At 40.8% G+C, this 18,513-nt stretch overlaps 1 protein-coding gene across 1 annotated transcript in view; it reads right to left on the reverse strand.

Moving 5' to 3' along the window:
• Window positions 1-6,251: 6,251 nt before the first annotated feature.
• LOC121442233 (leucine--tRNA ligase, cytoplasmic) overlaps window positions 6,252-18,513 on the reverse strand; it is a 51,844-nt gene continuing 39,582 nt past the window's right edge. The window contains exons 27-32 of the mRNA XM_041643699.1: window positions 18,324-18,434; window positions 17,102-17,212; window positions 14,630-14,734; window positions 13,426-13,521; window positions 12,067-12,199; window positions 6,252-6,628 (exon numbers count right to left, since the gene is read on the reverse strand). Of these exons, the coding sequence (XP_041499633.1) occupies window positions 6,423-6,628; window positions 12,067-12,199; window positions 13,426-13,521; window positions 14,630-14,734; window positions 17,102-17,212; window positions 18,324-18,434 (762 nt within the window). The 3' untranslated portion in view covers window positions 6,252-6,422. The remainder of the gene's footprint in view (window positions 6,629-12,066; window positions 12,200-13,425; window positions 13,522-14,629; window positions 14,735-17,101; window positions 17,213-18,323; window positions 18,435-18,513) is intronic.

The raw sequence follows: 18,513 nt of genomic DNA on the forward strand, positions 1-18,513 counted from the left end.
GATGGGAAAAACCTTTGCTTTAAAGGATGCCTTTACTAAGGATTTACCTGGTTAGGTGCCACTCCGCGCCATGTCATCGCAGAAACTGCAGTTTTCTACCTTACTAGGCAGCAAGGTGGCTGCATCACCAGGACCAGTGGTCCAATCCTGAAAGCTGAAACAATTCCAAAATATACCCAAAAGCGGGGATAGAAAGGTCTTTCAGCCTGGGGATTACTTACCAAGAAAAAAGGTCTTCAAAGGACCAGAAAACCATTAAGAAAAACAATTGAGTCCAGACTATCCCCAACACATAGAAACCATATATTTCTAATTATAAAGGGGAAAAAATACACATCATGAATGCCTGGAAAAAGCCAAATGTATCCAAAATGTGTCTTTACAACTGAAAGTTCTGAGAGCTTTTTCAGACAAAAGGGACTTTCACCTGCAATCAAAGTTCCAGAAGTGACTGTCCAGGAAGATATCTCTGAAACAGAACATCCTGGAAGTTGTCAGAAAGTATCATTAATAAGGGGAATTCTGGAATTTATCAAGTTTAGAATTGAACAAACTGGGATAATTTATCTTCAAATTGGGCAATGAAAGTAATGCTTAGTCTGAATTTTAACAAACCTCTAGACATATTGCAAACAGAAATACATTCTGAGCCATTTTAAACTCTGTTAGTCAAGTGCAACAAAAGTAAAAAGAAACAAGCAAACTTAAACTTAACATATATTTTGCCAATTCATCACTTTTTCTCTACTTTTACGTGTAGGTGCTGTGTCTGCATGAATGTCTGCACGCCATGAGGATGCCTGGTGCCCACAAGGCCAGAAGACAGTGTCAAATCCCCTGAGATCAGAGTCACAGACAGTTGTGACCCACTCAGTGAGTGCTGAGACTAGAACCAGGTTCTCTGAAAGAGCAGCCGGTGCTCTTAACCACTGCGTCATCCCTCCAGCCTTTTCAATCGATATTTTAAAATTATTATTGGAATACCTTGCATTCATTTTACATACAAATACTCTAAGATCTGGATCATAAACTACAGTTACAGCACCTTGAGATCTGGTCCAGCTGCATTTCAAGTGCTCTGAAGACTCACGTGGCCAGTGGCAAAGCCCTGAACCACACAACTCTGAATTTACCATCACGAGAAATGTGAGAGGAACAAATTACCACCTCCTCTTGAAAACTGAAAATGTAGTATTTGTTCATTACATTCTTTAAGACCCTTAGGAGTGTCATCTTCTACCCTAGTTAGTGGGTGTGTCTTTGTGTGTGTGTGTGTGTGTGTGTGTGCTTCACCTGCAACTAGTTATACTGTGTATAGTCTATCAGTGAACAATTAGAAATAATTGTTAATACTCCAGGTTTGAGGGGTATTCTTCTAATGCAATGGTTCTCAATCTGTGGGTCAAGACCACTTTGAATGTTTGACCTTTTTACAGGAGTTGCGTATCAGTTACCCTTCATTACAATTCATAACAGTAGCAAAATTACAGTTATGAAGTAGCAACAAAAATACTTTCATGGTTGGGAGTCACCACAACATGAGGAAATGTATTAAAGGGTTGCAGTATTAGGAAGACTGAGAATCACTATTCTAACATAAAGGTGAAGTTATATTCAAGACACTAAGTGAAAAACCATGATCAAGCGAGTAGTGCTAAATCCATACATACATTATTAAGAGTGTCAAAGACATATATTTCCAAAACATATATCAAAATATCAGCAAATTAAGTCAGACACAGTGGTGCGCATCTGATGTGGGATTCCCTTCCCTTCTGTATGCTATGAATATGTCTTATTACCATTGGCTAATAAAGAAGCTACTTTAGCCTATAGCAGGGCAGAACATAGCCAGGTCAGAAGAGACAGAGAGAGTAGGCAGCATCAGAGATGCCATGTAGCTGCTGAAGGATACAGATGCCAGAGCTGGAAACTTACCCTTGTGGTTATACACAGATTAATAGAAATGGGTTAATTAAGATTAAGAATTAGATAATAAGAAGCCTAAGCTAATAGGCCAAGCAGTGTTGTAATTAATGTAACTTCGGTGTGATTGTTTAGGTCTGGGTGGCTGGGAAACAAATGAGCAGACTCCATCTACACATGGTGCCAACTTGAGCTGAGTACATCCACATAAAACCTGAGGGTGTGGGAAGGAATTCTAGTCACAAAATAACAGAGTTAAGCACAGCTTCTTGGTAGCAGCATTTTCTTAGGTGGGCTTTGTTTGTTAGAAGCAAGCAGAGGCACAATTCCTTTAAGATAAGGCTTCCTGACTCAGCAGTAACAATAAAAACTGCACAGCTCCTTTAAGAAGGCTCCCTGGTTCATGCTAATTGCATGAACAGCTCTGGCTCTTTCAGGAGGTCCTGCACTTAAATGGGGTTTGTGAGCGGTGTGCTACTAGTTGCGTAATGGCAACATAGACCCATGCATCCCTGGAGCTGGGGTGGTGAGCAAGGCTAGTAGAGGCAGTGAACATACCTCTGCCATGTTGGATGGGGCAGAGCCAACAGGCAGGGCTGAGGAGCAGCCATGCCCACTTAGCATATTTTTAAAAAGGGGCTCCTGATCAGAAAATGATTATAGATATGCAATAAAGACAGATTCAGACAAAAATAAATCTCTGAATGGGTCACAGTGTGTTTAAAACTGTACATAGGCTTGGGAAAGAGAGGAAAAGAGTATAGACAAAAGTAGTCATAGATTAAAGGAGTAAAGATAATAAAATAAATACTAAAAATTAATAGCATAATATAAAAAGTTCACGTAAAGATGGAAAATATACAGTCTGGATTACGCATATTATTGTGTTTTCCTTGAATTTTTTTGACTGTAGAGAGACATTAGATTCTGGGGGTTGTTAAGTTAAATCAACTTAAAGGCATCTTGACTTCAAAATTTGAGTCTAAGGATATGTTACTTTGGAAAAGAGATTTTGCTTTTGTTTCCAAAGAAGATGAGAACCTATAGATAAACTAATGTGGTTTGTTGGAACAAGACCGCCTGAAAGGTTGCTATGAACCCTAAAAATATTTCACCCAATAAACAGCAGAAAACATTTTGGGAAAAACAATGACCAAATTCCCAAAATAATTGTTTATAACATTTATAGTATGTTTTTCTTTAAAGGGGGATATGATATAGAGATAAATACTTTGCATTGGTATGGATCTTGGTCTATTGATACAGATTTAAGGTTGGTTTTGTCACACTGTATATATGTATTTCTGCTATTGCTTAAAGTATTGTTTATGCAGTTCATTTAAAAATGTAATGTATAATTAAATACAGATTAATAAATAGTCATCTATAATAGTCAAACTGTAGTTACCTTAGTTAGGTAATCTTCAACACTCCAAAGACCTACAGAACATGGCATTTAAAGTGTTTTAAGAACTTAGACTTTTCTCAACAGTGATACATGTCTGCTCCTGGCAGCACCAATTACTTCAAGAGGAAGATGGGCATCAAACTTGCCTGGACTGCTTGATGGTATGCTGTATGAACTGGATATGCATGGCCCACAGAAAAATGACTGCAGAACTTGCCTAAAGAGAGACAGTCCCTCCAGGGTTCCTACTTCATGAAAAGTCTGCCAGACATTCTGCAGGACACAGAAGAAACCAACTGATGAACTTTGCCAGTATAAGGCATAAGAGACCTTCAAATTTCCTGCTTTATGGAAAAGTCTGCCAGATATTATGGTCCTGTAGGCTCAGGGTGGATGACCCAAAGTTACAGAAGAACTTTGGGTGATTGTCCAGGCAGCAAGATATCTCTGTCAAGTCTAGAACTTTGGAAGTTGCTTACAGTGCACTTCCTGTTTATTTAGGTAATATATTCTTCTGGGGTCTTTGAAGAGTTGAAGACAGATAGTTATAGTTTTCCTTAGCTATGATAAACGAGAAATTAGATATAAAACTTTAGACTGTCTCGTGGGGCCTCCTTGCTCTTCACTGCTCACACAGGCAGCTCCATGCCCCTCAGGGCCTTTGTATTTGTTGTTCCCAGGTATCTGCTAACAAAGGTACAAGGACATCTACCCCAGAACCTATAAGCTAGCTCACTTCTACAAACACAGTCTGATTATACACTTCCTGAACTATTTGCCACATGTTCATAAGGTTATTCACCATGTGCCCTTCCTTTTCAGACTTATTATTTTCACATGGATGTGTGTGCACCTGTACCAGTTTATGTGCACAGAGGAGCCCCAGGCCAGAAGAGGGTGTCAGATCCCCTGGAACTGGAATTGTAAGGGGTTATTAGCCATCATGTGGGTGCCAAGATTCAGACTGGAGTCCTCTGCAAGAGCAGCAAGCATGGACAGTTGTTACATGTCCATGTAACAACTCCTGCCTCACCTCTCCTGCCTCACCTATATATTAACAAAGTCTACAGAATATCACTTGGAAAGAATGTAAGTGTCCATTTATAGATGCTAACTAGACAATTAAACCTTCACAACAGCCTTATGCAGTAGGGTAGAAGGAAGAAGAGAAGCATGAAAAAGAATTCTCAGCCAGGCGATGGTGGCACACGCCTTTAATCCCAGCACTTGGGAGGCAGAGGCAGGCAGACCACTGTGAGTTCGAGGCCAGCCTGGTCTACAAAAGCAAGTTCCAGGATAGGCCCCAAAGCCGCAGAGAAACCCTGTCTTGAAAAACAAAAACCAAAAAAAAAAAAAAAAAATTCTCACAATATATTCAGGTTATGTTAACTTCAAAACCAAAGTATAAAATAATTTTATATATAATTCTATGGAAAGATATTTATATATAATTTTAGAGAAAAATATTTCCTACTATATTAGAAAAAGGAAATTAAAACATAAATAAATTAATTGCTTCTTTTGGAAAGAGATATAGAAAACATAACCAAGAAATTAGATAATAATGTTTAGCTATTAAGTGGAAACACAGCGTGAGAGTTTTGTGAACGGATATAGCTTTGACTTTCAAGCCATGTATTTTACTTATTTAAAAAAGAAAAAGCAGCAGGCTAGAGTGATGGCTCAGCAGTTAAAAACTCTTGTTTCTAGAGCTGGCTCCCAGTGGCCTTTCCCTCCTGCTCCAGGAAATGAAGCTGTCTTCCGGCCTCCACAGGCACAGACGCACACACACGTGCATAAACCCACACTCAGGGCACACAAGTGCACTAAGTTGAAAATAGAACAATTTTTTTTAAAGAAAACCATAAAGCTGGACATAAAAAAACAACAAATGGTATAATTAAAACCACATATAGAGCTGGGCATAGTGGTGCCTGCCTTTAATCCCAACATGCAGGAGGCAGAGGCAGGAGGATCTCTGTGAGTTTGTGGCCAACCTGATCTATAGAGTGATTTCCGGGACAGTCAGAGCTACACAGAGAAACTCTCTCTCGAAAAACAAAACAAAAAGCAACTGATGGAAAAGCAGATACAGACATTTGTCCCCTAATCTCCATACACACCATGGTACAAATACCCCCTCCACATACAGACACACACCATACATAGACACACAATAATAAGAGTAAATTGAAAAACAAAAATGTTTCCTTGGGATCCATAACTCCTAGTCTAGCTCAGGTTCAGGGGCAGATCACGTCTCACGGGAATAAAGCAGAGAGTAACAGCAAAACACCCAGTGTCCTCTTCTGTCTGGCACATAAGCATGTGCATAGAGTTCTCCACACATACATGCACATCCACTACACACATGCTCACATCACACTCATAAAAGTAAGAAATGGAACTAGCCTACTCACTACTGTCTTTTCCTTTTCTTTTTGCATGTTCATTTCAACACAGGGTTTCTCTGTGTAGCCTTGTCTGTACTGGAACTTCACTGTAGACCAGGCTGTCCTGGAACCAGAGATCCTCCTGCCTCTGCCTCTGCCTCCTGAGTTCTGAGATTAAAGGCGTGCACCACCACTGCAGGTCATCTAAACAATTATGTTATCAAGAGCTATGATGCTCCTTAACCTGCATAAACAGTAAAAAGCATAATTCATAAAAGGGACACACCAACAAGAGGGCACAGTGGACATGCTTAGAATCCCAGCATTCAGAAAACTGAGTCAAGAGGATCATGAGCTCTGAAGCCAGCCTGGGCTACAGTGAGACCCTTTCTGAAACATAAAACACAGACCCAAAAAGGGGCATCCTGATACTTTTGTGTAAAGATTAAAAACTCCTAGGAAACAGAATTATGTGTTAAAAATAAATAATGTAGCACAAACCATTTCTCTTAGAGGCCCAAAGGTGAAAAAAATGCGAAGTTTATTAGATTTAGAAATCAAAGATGAATTGGTATAATTATGATTACATAAAGAATCCAGCAGTTAGAAATGAAGTCTATTTAGATCTAGCTTGAGAGTCTCAAGGCAGAAGTAACTTAGAAATCACATTAAATCTCCAATTTGCACGAGTTTTCTCAGTGAACCAGATAGACCATTGTGTCGCCAATATCCATGCGTAGCCCGTTCTCAGTGAGGTGAACTTTCTTGCTCTCTAGGTCCACATGAAAAACGGCACTCTCAGAAATGAGCGTCTTCTCACTGTGTTCCCTCCCGAGGACCGGAACGCTTCGAGGCCCCAGCAGAGGATTGTCAAACCGCATCAGTTTCACTTTGGAAAGATCTATAGCAAAAGAGATCACCAACATGAGTATCTGCATATAGTCACTGACACAATCTCATAACAGCCAAACACAGGCATTTTCATCAGATTCTTAGGACCTGGCCTCAGAAGCAAAGCTAGCATCTTGTAAACTTCATCCCCTCCCAGCTTTATACCTGAACCAAACAGTCAGAGCGTCTGTGTAACACATCTGAACACCAAACCAAGAGGGAAGAAGAATAGTGTTCTTTTTTAAGTGCTAACCTACGGTTTACATCACCTTTACATGCTTCACCAAGCCTCTGGTGCTCTGGACGCACTCTGCTGGTGAAGGACCTTCTCTGAGCTATTTTTGGAGGAGTCATGATCACTGTGAAAAGCAGGACTACCTATTTCTTGTGTTGTTCAAGAGACAAGAAGTGCTTATAGCACAAGTTGGTGAGAACCAGGAAGAGAAGGAGGGGGTAGAGAGAGGGGCAACTTTGAGATGAGCTCTAATCTGACTGGCATCTGGTCTACTGTTGTGCAACCTCGTCATACAGCTCCTCACAAACAAAAACAGAAAACAGCAACCCAAAATCAAACAAGCACTTATCCTATGGATAAATTTATGATTCAACAATCTAATCAAAAAATTTATTTAAGCAATTCTGAGACTTTCAACATCAAACAATTTTGCTTATATACGGGGGGAAACACTGGCACAAACGCTCGTCCTAGGTCTATGTCATTCCGAGCAGTGTGGTCAGCTATGCTTCACCTGCCCCTCCCCAAATGACATTTCCTACATTACTTCCAAGCTTTTCTAAAATGATCACTGGGTGGTCTGTGAGCTACATCCCCTCATGGTGTCTCAAGAGGACAAAGCTTAGCTCTATAAGGGATAAGAGATCAAAGAAGACATTAATGCGGCTGGCAGTCATACCCAGAGTACAAGTCTTCCAGGCATTCTCCTCTCTCTGGGAAACAAAGACTGAAAGGCAGCAAGTTTAGAGAAGAGCTCTCAGGGCTTACAGAGCAATTACCTGCATCTGCCATAAAAGCAAACCCTGCCTGCGAGTGTTCCGAGTTTCTGCTCCAAGACAAGAGCACAAGCCCTGAAACCTCAAACAGGAGAGACAGCAGTCTTCTGCAAGCCTTCATCTTGTCTGGGCGGGTACAATCTATGGTAACAGCTATTGCAGTTTCACCGGAACATCAGTGGCACCAAATATTTTGCTATAGAAACTGTAACAAGTTCTGCCAGCAGGTTTTACACATTCACTGCAGCTCTCTCTCACAGTCTCCCCTCATCATTTCAACCAATTCTAATTCAAACTATTTCAAAGAAACCTTAACACTCAATCAGCCTTCTAAGTGACAAAACGCATTTGCTTTCATGTTTTGCCATGTGGTTCATTACTGCCAATAAATTCGTAGGGTTTTCTTAGTGGCCTTCCTATCTATTCTTATCCTAGATCTCTCTCATCACTGAAAATGTTGAAATTTAAGCCTGCAACTACACAAGATTTAAGGCACTTAGAGAAAAGATAAGAGCGATTGAAAGTCCCTGGGGACTGGTAATATGAAATGGAGTCTCTCACCTCCGAGTTATTAGTTCATATGTGGCATAGGTGTGAGTGATTTAAAGTCATTATCATCAAGAGTTGCTCAGTGGCCTTTGTGGAGGGAAATGATGGTTTGAGCGAGTTTCTCCCAGCCCTCGATCATAATCACCCTCAATACAATTGGCACTAATTGGACTGCTCGCTGGCTAGTGCAGCAGACAGACTATGAAGTGTGTTATTGAATTGAACTGTTTTTCTATCCTACATACTCAATATGCTCAACCCTCATACATATCAAAGGAACACGAAGGCCCACTGAAAGTATCAAGGTTAGATCCCTTCTGGTGATTCTCACACAAATATCAATTTCGAACTTCGCTAATACATCTATCCATCTTCCAAATTTATAGCAGCTACTAACACGAAACTTAAAACTGATTCATACTCACTGGATATATTCATAGCTTGTAAAATAAAGAGATAAGAACGATATCAGAGGCTCCATGAGAAAAGGCAACAAATAGACAGTAATGCCAGCACAGTTCTGAGGAACCCAGTCAGTGCACGGAGTACCTTTAATAGGAATTTAAACATCTTTAAAAAAATTGCCAGGCAGCGATGGTGCACAACTTTAATTCCAGCACTCAGAAGGCAAAGGCAGGCTAATCTGAATTCAAGGCTAGCCTGTTCTATAGAGCCAGTTCCTGGGTGGTCAGGGCTATACAGAGAAACCCTGCCTGGAAACCCCCCCTCGAAAAAAATAAATAAAAATTATTACATTTATTTATTTTGTGAATCTTTGTGTATGCATGCCATAGCACACAAGTGTAATTCAGATGACAATTAGGTTTCTCTTCTTCCATGACAAGATAGGGACCAAGGTCATCAGCTTAACAAGTGCCTTAGCTCACTGAGGAATCTCATTGCCCCCAATTTAATACTTTGCAATACAATTTTCAATGCAGAAACACATCCTCTAGTATACCACAACCTCATAATAAGATCCCATGAGTTCCCACAAATACCGGTTTTCTTTAAAAGCCATTCTAATGGCTTTAAGGACTATGTATTCTTCCTATTAGAAAATTTGTTGAAGACTGAACAAAAGCAATACAAATATGAAGAGACAGAACATGGCTTCCTAGATATTCATACTTTCAAATTTTCAAGTCCTGCTTATTTGCTCCAAAGGCATACGTACCATTCTGTGGTATTTCACCGGGAAATAAATGCCTATATGAGCTAGAGAGATGACTCAATAACTAAGACACTTGTTGACCTTGCAGAAGACCCAGGTTCAGTTCCCAGCACCACAATCACCTGTAACTCCAGTTACAGGAGATCTGACACCTCTTTCTGGCCTCCATGGACACCTTCACTCACATTGTGAACATTCATAGACTCAGACACATACATACACACATAAAATAAAGAACAAATCTTTAAGAACATGGATGAATCTTGGAAAACTGGTCTTTTATTTTAAAGATTCGATATGTTGTATTAGTAAGCTTTTGTGTGTGTAGTATATGCATGTATGCGGGTGAACTCATATGTGTATGTGAAGGTCGATGCTGAGTGTCTTCCTCTGTCACTCTCCACCTTATTATTTATTAAGAACCTGGAGCTTGCTGTTTCAGCTGGACTGGCTGGATACCTGAATGCCATCTGTCTCCCCTCATCCCCTCAGCTTTGGGGTTATGGTACATGTTACTGCACCTGGCTGGTTTTCTTCGATTTGGAATATTGGTGCTGGGATCCAAACCCAGGTCTCACATCTGTGCAATAAGCACTTTACAGACTGAGCTGGCTTCTCATGTCAGCCCATGGGAGACATTTTGCTTAGTTAAAGGAAAACTGCTGCTGGGCAAAGTAGCCCATGCCTGTAGTTGCAGCTACTCAGGAGGCCAGGGAGGAAACTGCTTCAGTCAGGTCAGCGCTGGACAAGAGTGAGAAGTCATGTCTTTACACACACACACACACACACACACACACACACACACACACAAAAGCTTACTAATACAACATATTGAATCTTTAAAATAAAAGACCAATACTACTTCTGTGAAGTACCTAGAATAGGTGGGACAGTGAAGAATGGTCAAAAAGGACTAGAAGGAAACAGGAAGAGGCAACAGGTTACCCAAACTAACACATTTTTGATTGCTATCAAAAAGAAAAGAAGGCCAGCAAGACGGCTCTGAAGGTACAGGTGTACACAAGCCTGATGACCGAAGTCTGACCATGTATGTGCACTGCACATACGTAACAAGTAAGAGTCATTAAAAATGAGATCTAACTCAACGGGAGATCCCTTGCCTAGCATGTACAAGAACCTAGATTCAAACCTAGCACTACAAAGAAATGAATACATAAAATTAAATAAGAAGACCAATCCTGGGGGCACACATTTGTAATTCCAGCAGTTAGGAGGCAGAGGCAGAACTGCCACAGGTTCAAAGCCAGCCTGGTCTACATGGCGAGTTTCAAGTCATCTAGGGCTTCACAGTAAGAGTCTGTCTGAAAATAGACAATGAGGGAGAAGAGATGGGAGAAATGGGAGAGACAGATATCACCTAAAAGATGAACATCAACATTAGTCAATCTTTATAATCCTGAAGAAAAGTCCTAGAGACACACTAAGCTGCCTCTCGTGTCCACTCCTGGACCTGGCTAGAGTGATGGGTCATTTTCACTAACCTGACAGCATTAAAAATCAGGGGAGCACAAATCTGGATATGTAAGGGCATTTCCATAGACGTTCAGCTGAGGAGAGAAGTCCGACTCTGAATGTGGGTGGCACTGGCCCGTGGACTCGGGTCCCAGGCTGACTCAGAAGGAGAACAGAGAGAAGACAGCTGAGCATCAAAGGCTCTCCCGCCTGCTTCCTGACAGCAAATGTACTGTGACCAGCGCTTCAAGATCCTGGGCAACGGCCAAGTGCTAGCCTCACCGCCAGGTCTTTGCCACTATCCTCTACACCCTCAAACTGGGAATCAGAATCAGTCTTTCCCCTCTTAGGTTGCTTCTTGTCAGGTATTTTTTCATAGCAACAAGAAAACTAACAAATACACTGGGTACTGAAAAGGAAGGCCACAGCACTGAGAGGCAGAGGCGGGCAGATCTCTGTGAGTTTCAGAAAATCTGGTCTACATAGCAGGTCTCAAGCCAGCCAGGGTTGCATAGTAAGACCTTCAGGGGAGGGGAGAGGGTGTTTATATTGAATTTAATCACAGAACATACACTTCTAATCTAGATCAGAAATTGAGATTGTATATGTATTTTGCCTAGAGAAACACAGTTTAAAAGAAAAAAACCAGAAGGTTTGGAATCCAACAGTTTGAATTCTAGGCTTGAGATTTTCCAGCTGAGTAATTTCCCTTTGTGAGCTTCTATTCCACTAGCTATACAAGGGGGATGAGGATGAGGATGAGGATGACGATGATGATGATGACGATGATGATAGTTATGTTGAATTTGTAAAAGGATCAATACACTAATGCATGGAGGATCTCAAAACCTCATTCTAATTCTCCTCTTTCCCTAGTAAGAGACCCAGCTGGACAACTTAGTCTAGAATAGTAAGGGTATATGTTTCTAAATTTGAATTACCTCTAAAAGACATAAATCACTTGTTGTAATTTAGAACCAGACAGGATACTGAAAAAACTATCCAATTCAAAGAACTCACAACACTGAAAGAGAACCAGCTAGGCATTTACGTGACACAAAGTTACCAAACTACCTAAGCCCAAGCAAGACCAAAAAAAAATCTAGGTTTCCAGTTTGGGGCTCAATTCTCTTCCCACGGTGTTACACAGCTGTCGGAAGAGCTCTTTCTGTCCCTTCGACTTACAACTCATCCATACATGAGCTTCTGCTGAGTAGGAGCTTCAAGAGAAAAGATTTTACCTTTGATTCCTCGGTCCATTTTCATTAAGCGTCTGATTATGGAATCACAGCTGTCTCCTTGCCTGACGTCGATTCTAGTTGAGAAGTGGCCATTGGATGGCTGGGGATTTACTAGGAAGATTGACACACCAGGCTAGGAGAGTAAAGATATAAGTTATGACACATTAAACTTGAATACTGCCAAAAATAAGGGCAATCTCTACTATATTTTCAATACCCACTAAAGACATTTCTAATTCTGCATAAAATCATGACAAGACACGACAGAAAAACTGGGTGAGCTCATGTTTCCACCCAGAGGGCTTGGGAAACAGACTACAGCTGCATGTACCAACCCTGCTGACGGACTGTAACAATAACAGCATTTTCTCTCCCATGACTACCACCGCTTGTTCAACCTCTCTACTGCAGGTCAGGCACCGCAAGAAACACTTTATAGACATGGCTTCCATCCCCCAAGGGAACATTACAGCTCTATAATGAACACTATTTTATTTACTCATTTCTGTGGGCCAAATGACTGCACTTCTACAAGCCACACTGCAAGACGATGAGAGAATGATCACAAAATAAACTCAGAAGGTCTCCATGAATATGATTACCCTACTCTTCCAAAATAAACCACTATTTTCAATTAAATATGGTCAAAGGAACAACATTCCTAAGTGCTCTATTAGGATATTAAGGAGTCATAATTGTAGTACAAATCTGAACGGATTCTTGGAGGCTAAACAGCATCTATAAGACTTTAACACTTCTACCAAAAAATAAGAGGTAGGAGACAATTCTAGCATTAAGTTGATGAACCTGCCTGGTCTAAACCAAAAAGCAAAAAAGCTTGCACAACAGCTAAGTAGGCGGAATAGGACATTCGAAAGTTTTGTCACTGTTTAAAAGTTTTACCCTTTTCTTTCTTTCTTTGAGTAAAAATCAGGTTCAGAGCTGGGCGGGGGTGCATATGCCTTTAATCCCAGCACTCGGGAGGCAGAGGTGGGCAGAACTCTTTAAATTTGAGGCTAACCTGGACTACAGAGTAAGTTCCAGGACAGCCAAGGCTATGCAGAGAAACCATGTCTCAAAAACCAAAAAAACAAACAAACAAACAAAAAAAAAACCCAACAAAACAAAATAAAACAAAAAACCCAGCTTCAGAGCATCTTACTTTGTTTTTTACAACTACAAATAATAAACAATACTACCATACAATATAACTAGTACTGCACAAGCCAGAGCAACAGAACACCTATGTTCTGCCCCATTTCTAACCCTTCAGATTCACTTCCTTCCACCTATGAACGACGGGTGCTGCTCTTGTCTAAGCCTAAGAGGCAATGATTCAATACGGCTTCTTCAACTTACTTCTGTTCTGAAAACATTAAGCGGCTTCCCAGGACAACAGTCTTCCCTGACTTTATCTTCTGCTTCAGAGGCAAACTTGACTTCTATATGTTCTAGCTAAATGGATGGGGAAACAAAAGTCATGAGTAGCACTTAGTATGACAAATTAATCACCACTTCATTTCATTCATCTCAGCTTCTCCAGTTAATATGAAATGATCTGCACAATTTTATTGTTTTCCTTATAAATGTTAAATGAAATCTACAATCTGTTATCAACATTCATCTTAGCTGTTTCATGGCATTGTTCTTTACACAACTGTGTCACTTTCTATACCAGAATCTGGCTCTACCCACCAGCATGAAAGCTTCCACCTAAACAGCAGAAGCTCCAAAGTTTATCATTTCAGATGCCACATAAGCAGAAGAATAGCTCAGTAATATAACACACTGCAGATTTCTGAACAGATGACTCTGAGGTGTGTGCCTACTGTCCACATGAAAAGGACCAAAAGGAGTTTCTGACCTACATATGAGCACTTGGAGATATACACAATACAGACGTCTACTAATCCTGGACTTCATGATCCACAGGCCTAGCCAGCATAAGGCCTGGGGTCAATCACCAGTGGCAAATGAGCAGGGATGACAAATAAAACAAATCCTCACATAGAACTCTCCTTCAGCTCTGTGGTCCTGAAACAGTCCTCAGTCACTCTAAACCTACGTGGTTTCAGTGTCTTCACTATCATTAGAACCACATTCTGAGTCTTCCAGCAGTATTCTCAAGCAAATTAGTTTTCCTTTTGCCTCAGCTAAGGGAAGGCATTTTTAGATTCCGTGTAAGCTGTGACTGAGAATGGACCGGGACCACAGATGATAATTAAGTCAATTCTGTAACTCTGAGATCTGAAACTGGGACAAAAACACATGCATGGATTCTCCTAAGTGCTTTAAAGATAATCCAGAGAGAATCCCGAGCTACACGCAGCCCATGTTTTACATATAAGGTAACTGATAAATGAGTAAGGTGACAGATCATTCTTTCTGCGACTTTTATATCCACTCATCTACTTTCATCTGAAAAACATTTAATTATATATTTAGTAAAAGTTCTAAAGATTGAATGTGATGTTTATGAAACGTATCCTAACAGGCTGTAGAGTTGGACTGTAGCTTTATAGGAAACCACAGTAACTAGCTATACAATTCCTGGCCCTCTTACCTCAAGAGAATTGGTTAGGTAGACTATATTCTCCGTAAGTACTGCCTGCTCATCAAATTCCAACTGTAAATCCAAGACTCGAGGCCCTTTCTTCTCCATATTTTCCTAAGAGCCAAATGATTTTGAAAAACAAAATCATATTAAAAACATGCTTAAAAGAATCTGTCATTAAGTAATCAATCATTGATAAGAAATGTTTACATTTCATCAGGTAAAGGAAAGGCTTTTGACTCAATGGGTTTCCCTTATCTATGTTTGCTTGTTAAAGAAATTACCTGCTCAAAATAATTACCATGTAAAATAAGATTTAAGGAAGTACTGAAAACACTGGAAGGTATGGGATTTTCAGGCACTGAAAATAAACACGGTTTTAAAACTGTGCATTTAGATGACTTATTGTACAAACCACAGAAATCAAAGAAATTTACAAAAAAATCTCTTTAGCTAATATTTTTTTAATTTTCCAAGAAAACAAATATTAAAAATCCCAAAGATATGCCTACAAAGCTTAAAGAAAAACTGACACTATCATACTATCTAGGTATTCAGATAATCTTGTCATATTCAAAAAACAATTTCTTATGCTTTATTTTCTCAACATTAAATACTTGCTACTCAAAACATAACCTTAGTGATCCTACTTAGTAAGTACAACTCCAGCTGTGTAACACAATGTGTTAGCTTCCTGGGAAAGTGGCCCCACATGATTCTACTGTCCTCTGCTTTAGGTTACCAACTGCAGTCGATCAGTGCCTTTATACAGGGAGTGTGAGTTACTGACCTGTGTGCACTGCAGGTGCCCACCTGTCCTTCCCCCATAGGGACACAGCACAAAGGCAGGGGCCAGTGCTGCTCTAGCTTCCCAACCCTCAGAACCACAAGACAAAGGAACTCCTAGTGTTCATACAAATGGGTAGGATGCTTGCCTAACATGGACAAAGCACTACATTTAACTGCCAACATCACAAAAAGAGAAAGAAAAAAAATTATCCAGTCTGTAACAACCTGTTATGCAGAAAAAGATGGACTAAGAGATCACCTAAGTTCTGTTTCCTTTCCCACAAAAGTACTAGAAAGGCAATTTCTTTGGAAACGGGCTCTTGTGTAGCCCTGGATGGTTTTGGGTCCTTGAAATTCTTATCCCCCTGGGTCCACCTCACAAGTACTGGAATTATAGGTGTGCACCATCGCATCTGGTTTAATGTGGTGCCTGGGATCAAACCCAGACCTATGGACATGGTAAGCAAGCTCTCTACCACATGGCCACATACCCAGCCCAAGAAAGCCATTCTCTTATTCTCACATCATCAATCACTTCAACATTTACAAACCACTGATGTTTTGCTTGGGAAATCAAAAATATTATTTAAGAATATATTACTTCTGGAAGTGGACACATGCCTTTAATCCCAGCATACAGGAGTAAGAGGCAGGAGAATCTCTTAGTTTGAGGTCAGCCTGGTCTACAAAGCAAGTTCCGGGACAGCAAGGACTATACAGAGAAACCCTGTCTCAGATTAAAATGGAGAGAGAGAGGAGATGAGTGGGAGAGAAAGAGAGAGGCAGAAGCAGGTAGATCTCTGTGAGCTTGAGGCCAGTCTGATCTATATAGAGTTCTAGGTTAGCCAGGACTACATGGTGAGACCCTGTATCAAAAGAATTAATTAAAAAAATGAGGAATACTGAGAATTCAAGAACAATTGCAGTGGGTTTTTGATCCTACTGCACGTACTGGCTTTGTGGGAGCCTAGGCAGTTTGAATGCTCACCTTACGAGACCTGGATAGAGGTGGGCAGTCCTTGGGCTTCCCACAGGTCAGGGAACCCTGATTGCTCTTCGAGCAGATGAGGGGGGGGGACTTGATCGGGGGAGGGGGAGGGAAATGGGAAGCGGTTGTGGGGACGAGGCAGAAATCCTTAATAAATAAATAAATTTAAAAAAAAAATAAATAACTTTTTTAGGTGGATGAAAAAAAAATTAAACTACATTTTCCGCAAAAAAAAAATAAATAAATAAAAGAAAAATCTAATACTGAGATCCTAAAGAACTCAACTCTTTCATAACAAAGAACTCACTAGCCTACTGCTCTAACCACTAATCCGAACGTAGCCACTGTCACTGCAATGCATGAAGCTCAGCTAATCCACAGAAATGGAGACATGTCAGAGGGATCCACTGACCCCAAAGAACACACTTCTTGCCATAATCGTAAAGGGAGAAAGGGAGAGCACAGGAATAAATCAGTGCAGCAATTCTAAACCTAATTTTCTTCCAGAATACATATTTTAATATTTTCAGCAACCCTGCAGGTAAATTCAAAATCTGACTGTTCATGTCTCACAACCACTGACTGAAGAGTGCTATTTCAGCATGTCACTGGGGGAGACTGTAAAGGCTTTTCCCTTTCCCTCTTCTGTCCTAGCTAACCATTTCTCAAATGGTCACAGCTATCCAAAGTCCATACTCACTTACCTTAATCATGGCAACAAACGGCATAACTTTCTTCATATATTTCTTCAGTTCTGGCAAATTGCCTAGTTCACAAGCAATGACTTTGTTATCAGGCAATTTTCCACTGTTGGCCTAAAAATGGGAGCAGGAGAGGAGTGTAAAGAGAAGCATTTAAAAGATGATATGAAACCATGGGTCTGCCTGCAGGAACTGTGCCAGCTGCAGAAGGCGGCTGCTGGAGGAGGTGCTCAGCCCAGCACCATGAAGGGTAAGTTCAGTGGCTGATGCAGAAAGACCCTCGCTTCTGAACAGCGGCTTAGGAAACACACGTGCAGTGCACTGAATATCACCTTTCCTAATGAAAGCAACCCCTCCTGGTAAAAGGCTGATGCTCTCCAGTTCAAAGACCTTCATTTCACCGGTCAGGTTAAAATGGAAAGCAATACATTTCATACACAAAACATTATATATGAAGACTTCGGGGGAGTGTGAGTGTGTGTGTGTGTGTGTGTGTGTGTGTGTGTGTGTGTGTCTGTCTGTCTGTGTGCACATGAAAGCAGGTGCCCATGGAGCTGAGAAGCATCAAATCCCCCTGGAGCTACAATTGCAGGCAGCTGTGATCTGCCTGACATAAGTACTAAGAACCGAACTCAGATCCTCAACAAGAGCCATCTCTCTAGCCCTGAAATATGACTGCTTTTGAATACTCTCCTGTCGGGGGAAGAAAGATTCCCTAGTTTCTGAGGTCAAAAATAATATCATTTCTATCTATTCAAAATAACACACACACAAAAAAAAACAGTTGTCATAGATCACCAGTGGACAGGCATGTACATGGTGCACAGACATATATACATGCAGGCAACAACTTAAAATAATAAACTATACGTACTATAATCATACAGATAAAAATATTAAAAAGAAAGAAATGTAGGGGCAAGAGTAGTAGCACACCTTTAATCCCAACACTCAGGAGGCAGATGGCGGGGCCTCTGTAAGTAACTGGCTGATCGGGAGGATAAGCCATAGAGATGTTGGAGGACTGAGGAAATCGAATAGAGAGGGACAAGAAGAGAAAAGGGGGGGCAGAGGAAAATTTCCAGGGCTTTTGGATTGGAGAAAGCACGGAGAACAGGGTCAGCCAATCACCGACTCTGTCCTTGATTCGGGTAGCTTTCCTGGCACAGTAGATTGACACTGAGAACAATCCTCCCGCAAGAGTAGTAAGGGAACTCAATATCACCTCAAAGTGGCTTCGCAGGACGGACAGGGTGATGTGCTGCCAGAGAGGGTAGTTCTTTGCCACGTAGATAGTGCAGTGGGAGGGCCTCTGTGGTGGCTGTTTGTCAGTCTTCTGCACAGGAGAAGAAAAAACACATTGGTTCTTATGTAAACCAAAGACGAGAACACTCAGTGCCTAGACAACCACCGTG

This window comes from Microtus oregoni, unplaced genomic scaffold (genome assembly GCF_018167655.1).
Source record: "Microtus oregoni isolate MIOR12 unplaced genomic scaffold, Mior012 000088F_ref0000325, whole genome shotgun sequence".
NCBI lineage: Eukaryota > Metazoa > Chordata > Mammalia > Rodentia > Cricetidae > Microtus > Microtus oregoni.